Source organism: Ammodytes marinus (assembly GCF_949987685.1).
Source record: "Ammodytes marinus genome assembly, chromosome: 2".
Lineage (NCBI taxonomy): Eukaryota > Metazoa > Chordata > Actinopteri > Uranoscopiformes > Ammodytidae > Ammodytes > Ammodytes marinus.
The window spans coordinates 21,975,276-21,987,938 of NC_137231.1; the positions used below are offsets into that span (position 1 = coordinate 21,975,276).

A 12,663-nucleotide genomic window follows, 5' to 3' on the forward strand; every position below is an offset into this window, starting at 1 on the left:
GACTGTAGGGCTATAACAACCCAGTCTCACAGTGAAATGTTTTAATAATTATGTTGGTCCACAGCTGAAAACATGGTTTCACAAAAACAGCCCTGCAATTGAGAGATTGTTAAGTTGTTTGCTTCCAATTTAAAATGATTGCACAGTGGAAAAGGTAAAGCCTACACATATCACTGTGATGGGTAGGCTAACTAGGTTGGTTATTCACCTTTAAAAAACACCTAAAACAATCTGACCATTTCAGTGCCAATTTTGAGAAACGTATACGATTTGCGCAATGGACCAACGTTTTTACATATCTATTTCACTATGAGACTGGGTTAATAATCAATAAGAACAGCGCCCTCTAGGGTCACACATTCTGACAGGTCACAGCTTTCGGTGCAACACCGGTGTTTCACCGAAAGCTGTGACCCATCACAATGTGTGGGTGTGTCGGTCGGGGGCTAGTCTCGCAAAGCCAGACCAAACTACAGCACGTAGTATGAGTCGGGGGCTAACCTCCTCCTCCCGCTGCTAACTGCTGGTAAAACTAACCGTCGCTGTCGGATTTCGAACATAAACGAACAAAATTCTTATTGTTTTGATCGGGATTAATGGGAGTGTCTGGCCGTGGCCAGCTATGAGGTCCGGACCTCGGCGATTACAAAACATTAATCGGCGCTACATCTCATGTACACACACTAACATGAGATGGGAGGGAGAAAGGGAGACGGCCGGGAGAAAGGGAGACATGAAATATTGTCAATATAGGCCTATGGGGGCGGGACCTGATAAGCCTTTGGCTTCTTCCGTAACCCTTCGGACAACACAAAGTAAGATGTATGAATATATGTAAGAGAAAATTGTGTATTGTGTGGAATTGTCCGAAAAAATACAAAAAATATATATATAAAAAAAAAAAAATTAATAAATAAATCAAAAATCGGGAGAATTGCGGGAGCAACGGGTGAGGAGAGTGAAAATCGGGAGTCTCCCGGGAAAATCGGGAGGGTTGGCAAGTATGCTGCCCAGTGCCCACTGTGCATCTCTCCTCTGATGATGAGCGGACAGTTGTCTCTCCGACGAGATCGGCGTCATTTACATGTCTTTTACACTTCTCCCCTTCATAGGGCGATCCTGTAATGTCCGTAGCTAATTGAGTATGACTTCTTTTTGTAGTGGTTTGGTGTATTTTCGGCGTTTTTTCCATTTTATTTAGTCATTTTCGTACTACCCGCTTCAAGCCTAGAGCATGTCACATGACGCCTTTTAGCGAATCACGTCGTCATAAATGTGCATTAGCCAATGAGGCTGCGTTCTTAGCATCCCTCCTCACACTTTCACGATTGGTTACTGATACAAAGGAAATGTCAATATTTTGATCCGATAAAATTGTTCTTGAGAGAGAGAGAATATCACAGATTCCACCCTGTCAGAATAATAACTTATAAAGAAATATAATAATAGGGAAATACCTCTTAGATTTTCATTCACTCAGCCTTTTAAAAATGCTTGTTTAGTGTGATCAGTGCAGAGCAGTCTCCCTGTGCCTTCACACTGTTTTAACATTGTGAGTTTTTTATTTTAAATGTATTTTTGCCTTCAACTCATTTTTATTTTTTTCCTTTACAGGACCACTTTCAGAACTCAACAGGGTTTCAGCCTGTAGCTGCGCCTAGAGCTCCTGCGTCATCTACCCCCTTCCACAGCTTGGATAACTTGAGAGGGATCTGTGCCATACACTGTAGATATGTTTTCTATGTACCAGGACACATGGTCAGTGGGTCAGCTGAGTGTGGGATAAAACCATACGTTTTAAAACAATATTTACAGAAACATTTAGAAAAAATAAGAGTGAAATAATTTAAGACAAACTGTATAAACCTGAAGATGGACGTTCCCTCCCGGTGCCCATACCCCTCACTTTGTTTTTATTTATCCTTCCTGTGATGGAAAGGAACACTTTATGTCCTGTGCTTGTAGTCTTCTGAGGTTGGTGGTCTTACCAACAGGTAAGACGTTAGCGGTTTATTTCTCAGTGTCAATGTTTATTTGTAGAGTGTGAAATTGAATGTGTATACTTTGAAATATGGTTGTCTCCGTTATACATGTGAACACTTTTATGGCAAAGATCAATGTTTCTGTCACTGTAGCAATTGTTTTTCTCCTCCTCAACTGCCATTATTTTAATACAGTGAATTATTTTTTTGATTATAATATTGTTGTTTATTGCTATTTTTTAAAGATGATATGATGAATTGTTTGATATTGTTGTTTATTGCTGTTGTTGATTACTGTTTATTGCTATGTTTTAAAGATTGCGTGGCATTTAAAATATTTTTTTTAAACTGAATAATTAACATTCATGATTTTTTTATTTTTCAGTTGTTTGATATTGTTATTTAATTAGTGTGAATGCTGGAGCATGCATTTGTTATTTTAAATAAAATTTAAGCTTTTTTTAAATCAAGCCTTCAACTGTCATCTGTCAACATCTATAGAAACATGTATTTTATTCTGAAAAATAGAGTAGGTTGTACTGTAATATAAACAACAGTAAAGGGAATACTTTAACAGTATGAATAGTATACTACTGTACTTATAAAATGAAGTACAGTAGTATACTGTTGTGTATTTAACAGTAGTAGTGACAATAACAGTAAACTACTGTACTTTATTTGACAGTAAACTAAAACTACTGTCAAACAAATGACAGTACCACTGTACTACTGTAATTTTTTCAACAGTAGTTTTACTGTGATAGGAAATACATCAACTACCGGATAATTGTTGCCAGTAAGTTACTGTTAATTTAACATTAAATCGTTTACAGTGTAGGCTACCCAAAATATATCCGCATAGGCTTAATTTTAACCTTTACTCCTACCACATTAAAACTTTACAAAGTGAAAGTCTACATGAAAAGTAAGACATTTGTATTAGAAGTTAACTTATTAAGGCTTTCCAGAAGGGGTTGGTTGAACGTCAGAACAGGGGTCACATCATACTGCAGAGCTTGAGTTGCCACAAACCTCAATGTTGAGTATATGCAGGATTCATCACTGGGATCAAGATCAATCATTGGAAGGAATGTTACTGAAGCTCTCCCAGGGTGTTCATCTAGAAGATGCAGGATCTGCATCATACCAGACCATGATGGCCTTTGAGAGTGAAGGAGTAGGGATGTCTTCCACAAAACATCCAGCTGTGATGTTTTGTTATCTGCTGGCAACAGAGCCATGGCTGATACACAATAGGTTCACGTATAGGAGGAATCATAAAGTACTGAATGTGTATGTGACCAACCGCAGCAATATCTGCAGCAGTCACTTGGATCTTTAAAGGAAAAAAATGAAGCCTATGCGGATATATTTTGGGTAGCCTATATTTGATAAGTGTATAGCTAATTTGCATGTTAAAATTCATTTTCAAAGAAACTTGTAAGAGAAAAATGGTGTATCACAAACCATGCAAAGCACGATGCAGATGTGCTCATTGTCCAAACTGCCATTGCCTCTGCCAGAACAAAAGACACAGTCCCAGTAGGTGATGACACAGACTTGTTAGAACTCTTGTTGCATCATGCTGATCTGAATGCACACGAGCTGTTTATGGCACAAGAACCAAAGAAAGCAACAAAAACAAGACGGATATGGTGCATAAAATAGACAAAGGAGTTACTTGGTCTCAAGGTGTGTGACAATCTCCTCTTTCTCCATGCCATTTCAGGCTGTGATTCTACAATTTGTCTATTTGGCATAGGAAAGGGCATGGCACTATAGCCTGGAAATCCAGACCTGCCACTAGGCGCTGGCAAATTAAATGTGCTGCGCCTGTTGGTCTGAAGCTCATTAAATATGTCAAGAAATCCTGAGCTACGTTTCAATTGGTTCTATCTAATATGGGCGCGCCAGAGCCCTTTATATGGTACTCTGGGGAGGACGTAACCGGATGACGACAGTGACGTGCATGCGCCGTCGAAGCCGTGATAGTAAACATCAAAGATAGCTGCGGATATGTTGTTTGAGTTTGAGACGGCTTTGGCCTCAATCCTTTACGATTTGGAAGACGGCACTCAAATCTTTCATTAGCAAGTAAGAGGAATGTTCTGTTTTGCCGACCGACAACGGCAAATGTTAAATTTAACAGTTAACCCGCTGTTCGCTAAACGAACGGGGCTTAATACGTCGCATTGTTCATTGCTCTGATTGGTTGTAGTGCTATCAAATTGCGTGCAGTGGCATTTGAAGAGACAAATCTAATTCATGAGAGGCACCTGTTATACCCCTGGCAGGTAAGCCAGGCAGTTTTTCAGGTTAGAGGCCAGGCTAAAAGCAGCATCGCCATCACCCATTGGCAGTAGGATGATTGGATATTCAATAAGTGTGGAGCTCGTGCATATTCAAATTCATTTAAAAAGAAACTTGTAATACAAAAAAAGTTACTTTTCAAGTATACTATTACTATGTAAAGTTGTATTGTGGTAGGAGTAAAGTAAAAAATAAGCCTATTTGGGTTTATGTTGGGCATGTACGACTAGTATATAGCTCATTTGCATATTAAAATTCATTTTCAAAGAAACTTGTAATAGGGCCTACAAAAAAATGTAATTATCATGGATACTTTCATTGTGTAAAGTTTCATTTTGATAGGACTAAAGGAAAAAAATAGCCCTATTGGGATTTATTGGTGTTTCGCCTTATTGGCACACATCTCGGATTGATGAGAATTAAACATATTTCCCCAACTAGGATTTCTTAGGACTTTTAGTATGTTGTTCTGGAGACCTCATAGAAATGATCTGAGCTGAAAAAAATTCTTTTACAATTTATTCTATGAAAAACGCTATTTTGCCTGGACTATAAGCAGACTCAGTTGTCTTCCCCCCTCTCTCTCTCTGCTCAATACGTGCACGTGTGTGGCAGCCAGGGGGAGTAGGCTACGTCAGAAAGAAACAAAATCCAGTTTCTGAGGAGTAAATATGATATTATTTCCATAATAGTAGGGGACAGCGGGGTCAGTTGAAAAACTTTTTTTCTTTCCATAGAGCCATGTCAATACCATAGTATTATTTCTCGCTGAATATGATAATACTGGTCAGTTTCATAGTTAGGCCTATTGTTAATTTGTATAGTTCAAATACATCAAAAATAAAGAATCTGGTGATTGACATTGACATTAGCCAGATAGTACCATGTTTGCCACACAATCAGACAAGCTCTCAATTGGATACTATTAAGACATGGATATATTAAAACCACACTGTTGTCTTTCAGTGAGGGAGCCTAGGCCTATATGTACTTTCACAAAGTTTCAAAAAGCATTGATTTCATTAAAACACTTTTGAATAACCTTAACTGACCCATGTTTTTATATTTATGTATTACCTTTTAGAGTTAGAGAGAGCCCCATCCAATCAGTTCTCATGGTGGATCAGTGATTTGACACAGACTTTAGACATTAAGCAAACAATGTATTACAGGACACTTCATGCATCTATTGTGTAAGTGTGATGCCTTGAATGGAAAGGAGGAGTAATTCAGAGTAGTGTTCACGTTACACAAGTGTTTTAATTGCTATGGTCTAAATTCCTGCTCTGAGAAAATGTATTTTTGAAATTACTGTTCAGGGTTAACATGGTAAGTGTGTATGAGCTCTCTACAAAGAAATGGAGACAATGTTGCAGCTGAGCTTCCGTCTTGTTACATTTTGTATCAGGACTCACCCCTATTCATCCTTTAATAATATAGAATCATAACATTTATACAAAGTATTTCCAAAGGACTTCTGATGTTTCCTTAATGAATGTAAATAACATGTTACATCCTTGGATTTATTACACACAATTATTATCTTTAGTGTGGGTATTTCTGTGTTTACATTATAAACTGGGATGTAGCCTAGCCTACATAACCACCGACATAAGGTGTATGCATTCAATTATTTTCTCAATTTGATTTGCTAACAAGCAAAACTTGACTAGTGTATAGGTATTGTATGTTGCTGTATATTGTTTTTTCTCATATGTATGCCGTTGGCCTATATAGCCCATAGGCCTACACTTGTTTGTATCACAAAGTTTGTTAGTTTATATTTAACTATCTTTGTTCAGCTGGTTGTCCTTGTTTTAGCTGCATTTCTTCATGTAAAAAAAAGAAAAAAAGGAGTGTGTATAATTATATTGAGAGCAACTTAAAACCGATCAGATATTATCTGAGCTGAAAAAAATTATTTTACAATTTATTCTATTTCTGGCCCCAAAATGCCTTACTTTGCCTGGCCTATTATGGCATAGGCTAAACCTATCAAAGCTTATCTCGGCAGCGAGGGAGCGCGCGTGTCTCATCCAGCTTTGTTCCGGCGTCGTCCCCTCCCACCCTCGCACGGCCGGTGTCTGCCTTGCTCTCTCTCTCTCTCTCTCTCTCTCTCTCTCTCTCTCTCTCTCTCTCTCTCTCTCTCTCTCTCTCTCTCTCTCTCTCTCTCTCTCTCTCTCTACCTACTGGATGGCTCAAACCAAATGCGGAAGTTTACACCCAGTCAAGCTGCCGCCGCGCCGCAGCTAAAGATGAGTGTTGACATGACAGTTGAGCTGTAGCTGTTGGGGAAGAAGCGCCGCTGCGTCCGTGACAGAAGGCGGTGTAATAGACCGCTGGAGAACAACAGAGGCAGCGCCAACCGGGACCTCGGGAACTCAGCCTCGCGCATGGCTTCTATGAGCAGCACAGAGCGACGGGCTTTCGCTCTGAAAATCAACAGGTAAATAGGCTAATACGTGTATCACGTAGCAAGCTCCCGTTGTTTTAGTTTGAAGTTTAACTTCAGGAGTCAATAGTGAACTCTTCTTGGTACCTCCCCGGAGATATGCTATGGGAGGGAACCATGTCCATGGAGGGAACGCTCTGTGTTGCCTGACAGTTGTTTGGAAGGGATTCCTATGTGGAGCAGGCAGCCACATGTTGTGAATGTTAATTCTGCAGGTTTGTTCACTCAGAAAAAAAGACAGCCCGGAGGATAATATATGGCCAACAACAACAACGTCTCTTCAACTTTTCTCGTAGTCCAGCTTTCAGGAAAATATCAGGCTACAGGACATCTGGTGGTAGTGAGTGACAGTCACGTGGTCAATCATTAATAGCCTTCACATTAGTTTCTCTCTCATTATTTACATGCATAATTGGACGAAGTGGAGGAACAACGCTGTAACTTCTACACTAAGCTGACACATACGTTTATTATATATGATCATTGATTCACATAGCCATTTCCTCCTTATGAGGATGCTGATTCTATAGTGTTTCTAATATGATCATTTCCTGTGGTGTGTGAGGTCTGAGTCTGACCATGCCATACAGCTGCTGTAAATGAGGGGGGGGGGGGAATGTGGTCATAGTTCCTGCTCTGACACTGACCAGGTGTGGAGGAAGTATGTAGGTGGAAGTCTATTGTGTGCCATGTCTCCTCTGTGGTGCGACTTATTAAAACAAATACACTAATACTTCCTACGGTCAGCAGCACATGCAGGCACATAAAGCTTGGGTTGTGTGGTTGTGTGTGTGTGTGTGTGTGTGTGTGTGTGTGTGTGTGTGTGTGTGTGTGTGTGTGTGTGTGTGTGTGTGTGTGTGTGTGTGTGTGTGTGTGTGTGTGTGTGTGTGTGTGTGTGTGTGTGTGTGTGTGTGTGTGTGTGTGTGTGTGTGTGTGTGTGTGTGTGTGTGTGTGTGTGTGTGTGTGTGTGGTGACTGTTGCAGCGGTTAAGTGCACTTTTGGAAATCGATAAAGGCAAAGTGAGAGGACTTTTTTGTGGGGGAAAGTATTGATTTCAGGATGAGGAGAAGGCAAATTGTTTACCCTTGACATTTACTTTTTTATGGTCCCAAAATCAGTGCTGTTTTGATCTGATTTGAGCCTCTCTTTAAAGAAAGCTTGATCAAGAGCATGTCTCCTTGCTTCCACAGTGTTTACAAGCTCTCATAAGTGTGAGAGTTATTATTTATGATGTATTTTATTAAAGAAGGGGTTTCATTTAACCTCCACTGTGGCAGTCGTGCTAGATGTTGATCTGATGAAACAGGTTCAAAGTATGGCACAGTATCTCAATGCTCAAGGTGACATATTCAAATTATATGTTTTGTCCAACACAACAGTCTAAAAGTTTTCAATTTACGTTGATGTAAAACAAAGAAATTCAGCAAACCTCACAGTTGGAAAAAAAGCGGAACATTTTCGTACTATTTCATCTCCAGACCGAAGCATTCTAATGATTTTTTTTTAAAAGTTTGTTGTCCGGTGAGAAATCCTCCGTCCACTTTCACAGTGTTATGCACCGTACTCTAGTTTTCTAATAGTCAAGAGAAGCAATCATGGATACTACTTGCTGTGCTGTTCTATCCACAGCTGAGCTCAGCTGCTGAGGGAAGTGAGGGATATCTTGGGACACAGCCTGAATCCAGTGATGAGCCAGCAGAGAGCGGCTGGTTGGAAGATGCTGCGCTGTAGTAGTCCAGAGCACGGTGTTGTGGAATGTGTGTTTGCAAAAGTGTTTTCACAGCCCAGCCAGTGAGCGGTGAAGCAAGAGACACGATTCACACTCACACCGACAGTGATTTCTCAAACTGTTCTCTGTTTAGACAATTCTTTAAACGGGAAATCATTTATTATATTGACTCGGCAACATTGACAAGATATCATGTAATATACAACCATGTGGAATTAACAGCATTTAACACTCAATTATTCTGTGAGTGTGTGTTTATGTTTATGTACACATATGGTAGGCTGAAAAAAAAGATGTCAACACCCCATGGAAATGGAATCAGAGGTGGACATGTTAGATCAATTACAGACAATCAAGTACATTGATATGTTCTATTTATTTTTTTCGCAGCAAATTTTTTGAGTGCGCAGAGAACACCTATAAGCCACTTCATTCCTTAAGTGCATGTCATTTTTGCAAAGAATCATGACACGCCACATTGGTCAAACAAACTGCAAAGTGGTGCAACATATGAAGGGAAACAGGCACAGCCAAGATAATCATGGCAACGGAAGATGGACAGAGAAGAAGCTTTTTAGTCTAAGCCCATGTGTGTAAAGGTGAGACGGTTACTTCAGTGTGACATAAGGAATATTCTTTTGTCCACTGAAACAGTCTTTCTATGCGCTTCTGAGCAGTCCCTCTCTTGATCTCTGTATCAGGATGGAGTGTGAAGGAAATCCTGTGGACACTGCTGTGTGGTTCTGGTTTCACTTCGCTTTTTTTTGACGGCAGTTTTTAAATCAGGAAATGCTTGTTGTTTCTTCATAAGCAGATAAAAAAAGAGGAATGGAAAATAAGTGTTTGAGTACGTCAGTGGAAGACAAGACATTCTGCACAGTGTTCAGGTTTGTTGAGTAGAGGGAAGGTGTAGCTGAAATGGAACACTTATTATACTCTAACCGTTGGACATGATGTTACTTATGATACCAGCAGCATATGTGAACAGGTGTGAGGACAGCTGTGGACGTGCATGGGGCCGCTGTCGTTCAATAGTTCTTAAGTGGCAGGGAGGAGGGAGGCCATTGGGATTGAGTTGCATCCGATTTCCTCTGGGCTCTGGTTAATGACATCTGTTTAACCCTCATGACTGTTGGTGGGCCAGTGAGTGATGGGGGGTAGGTACTAGGTAGGGTGTCAAATATATCATAGCTTCCTAAAAAAATAACTTTTGATTGCCCCTGTGTTGGAAGCATTCAATCTCAGTCAGAAGAAGTTGTTCTTAGAGTTTTCTCCGGTCTCTCTTGTGTGGGTGTCCTGCTGCCAAATGACTGCTGTGTTTGTGCATGCCTCCCTCTTGACAGGAAGCTGAGCCGTGATGCTGCTGATAGCACTAAGACCCATTAAGCCCGGAGACATATGATAGTATGAGACACACAGTGGGGGCATCCCTTCTGTCTGCCTGCCCTCCTTCTTGTCATGTACACACCGCACGTTTTCCTGTGTTTCCTTTAGGCTTAGATGAAGGAGAAATGGGGGAATAAGTGCTATAACATGCACACCTCTAATGGATTGACTTGATAGTAATGGTGATGTTAATTGGGATAATTGACTGTCTTGTGTGAGTAGCGTGCCTGCTGGGAGTTACATCATGAGAAGTAAATACGGATAATCAATCGTGCCGCGTGAGTAAAATGATAGATTTTGCTATCGGGGGAGGGGGGGGCGGGGAACAGTGATATTGCAGTTTCAGAGCTGAAGGAATGCACGGCCAATGATTCTAGAACTGCTGCTGACAGGAACACACCATATGCACACAACACAGCAAGCGCAGGCCTGCCATAGACCACATGACGTAGCAAAAAGGGGCCAACCTCCTTCTATATAGGGAGACGCTGATAAACCTTGGCCGTGATTCCTCCTGAGACCTTTCACACAAGCCACTCACTCAACTTTTGTGCAGGCACATATTCTATTAAGAAATACTTCCTTTAGCATGGTGCAATATTAAGCGTAAGGTCACAGGAAGATAAAGCAGCTGTTTGGCAGCGCTGGTGATATATTAAATGATTGGCCGTTGCTTGGAAGTCTAACGGCATTACGGACAGATTAGGGCTATATGTTTTTGACAGCTCATAATAAAAACGTGAAACAACGCGGTCACACAGAAAAGCGGCTTCATCAAATATTACATCTATCTGATTGATGATGAAGCATTTTCTGAACCTCTGGCCTTTTCTCAATGTCTTTTGAATAACAGACATCTTCTTTCTTTCTTTCTTTCTTTCTTTCTTTCTTTCTTTCTTTCTTTCTTTCTTTCTTTCTTTCTTTCTTTCTTTCTTTCTTTCTTTCTTTCTTTCTTTCTTTCTTTCTTTCTTTCTTTCTTCATCAGCACTGTGACATGAGATTGGTGGTTTATAATATAATTACCATTTATCCGTGAAGGAGATCCATCAGTATATTCCAGTGTTCAACAGCCGGTAACAATCAAAGTCTGTTTTCCAACATTTGTTATATTATATTGTCTACCCCGCAAAATGAAATGAGCCATCGTCCAAAAATGTCTAAATTGATTAAGGATTAATTATTATGCTCATCATCGGAGCTATGACGTAACATAACAATGCTGTTGTTGCTGTAATTCATATATTTTCAGCTCTTTTACCGACGAAACAATGGGACAATAGCGCCATGAAATGTGCTGAGTCTTGTTTTTTTTAACAGTGTGCCTGCCTACTCTTTCAATCAGCTCACATTCGTAGCTGGAGTTTGCTGTCAGTTGTAATTCTGAAGCTGAACCGACTCCCCCCCCCCCGGCTGCAGCTGTTTTTAAGAGAGCCGTCCTCATCAGTGTTGATCTCCTCTTCTCATTTTAGCCCAATGGAAAAAAAAAAAAGAAAGACAGAGAAAACCCTGGCAATTATTATTGTCTTCAGGCTTTGTGTTCAGCTTGGAAAGGTCTTTTTCATCATGGCAATTAAAACGTGCCTTCTCGAAGAGGGTGCATTCATTTTCTGTAGTTAAGCTTGAGCACAAAGCCTGTAGTGAAAGAAAAACAGTCTGTTTACATGCACACAAGAAATTAGGCTACTCGCCGGTATCGGGTTAAAGCTGTAAATCTGTCTGTTTGGCAACCCCTATCCTGACCTTATTTTCAATGTTTATTAGTGATGCACTACATGATTACTGTTTGATGAAAAAAAGATTGACCTTCTACACTGCCAGGATGATGTTGTAATAATTGCGGCTGCACTGCCAGTGAAGGACTCCTATCAGCACAATATATTCTCAAATTGTGATAACTAACTATGCTGTACTTTGCTAAGGTAATTGGCGTTGTCTTTCATTCAATGTATTGTAGGTTCAGGTTGTTTGGAAGTCTCTTCTGGACTGCTTAATGGTGTGTTGTGTAGCAGCCTATATCTGCTGTATCGGCTCGCATTTAATTTTTCGGATGACATCATCATGATCACACTGAATGGATGTTGGTGAGGAATATTCCTCTCGGGGATGGAATGCTTCCATGGTCATTCTTTGAGACGTCAAACTTTAAGCACGGGGCCCCGATGAGGCACAAAGACTTGAGAAGCTGCTTTCAAAACTAAAGCGGTCAGCTATAGTAGAGACTAGTTTTATAGACAGGGTCAGATCTGTGTTACAATAACACAGTGTTACTATGTGCTCTTGACCTTTGTGTCCTCCCATCTACCAGCATTGCAGGTATTTGTTGACAGTCAAATATTTGTCCCCTTTTAAAGTGTGCAAGTTGCAAGAATTGGTCACTTATCCAGTCTTTGTAGTTTCACTAAAAAGGCATACAAAGAAGTTGTTTCATAATAGGACTATGACAGAAGCTGCTTTTGCCATCATTTCATTAGAGTGACCAAAATCCAAAATCTCTACTTTTTTGTCTTCTGAGTAGAGCGGCTTTGGTTTTATGTAACAAAGGATGCCAAGACACAGGCAGGCGGGTTAAAGAGAGTGACAGATGCTGTGTGCGCTGTGACAAGCTGTTTGTCTACCAGTGGTAAAATAATGTCTGCTTGGCTCTGCTGGCAAGAGCTGATTACTGTTTTACTTGCCTGGACTTTTTATAGACAGGCCCTGGATGTGTGTCAGTCAGTGTGTATGCAAGAAGTTAGCAATCTCACAATTCACTCCAGTGATAATGTGTGTGTAATGTATATAGGCCAATGTTACTTTATATACAG

The 12,663-nt window shown here is 40.4% G+C and overlaps 1 protein-coding gene across 2 annotated transcripts in view; it reads left to right on the forward strand.

Annotated features, from left to right (window-relative positions):
* The first annotated feature begins 6,549 nt into the window (after positions 1-6,549).
* dock8 (dedicator of cytokinesis 8) overlaps positions 6,550-12,663 on the forward strand; it is a 55,333-nt gene continuing 49,219 nt past the window's right edge. For both annotated transcript variants that reach the window (XM_080045023.1, XM_080045024.1), the window contains exon 1: positions 6,550-6,738. In XM_080045023.1, coding sequence (XP_079901149.1) covers positions 6,686-6,738 — 53 coding nt within the window. In that variant the 5' untranslated portion in view covers positions 6,550-6,685. The remainder of the gene's footprint in view (positions 6,739-12,663) is intronic.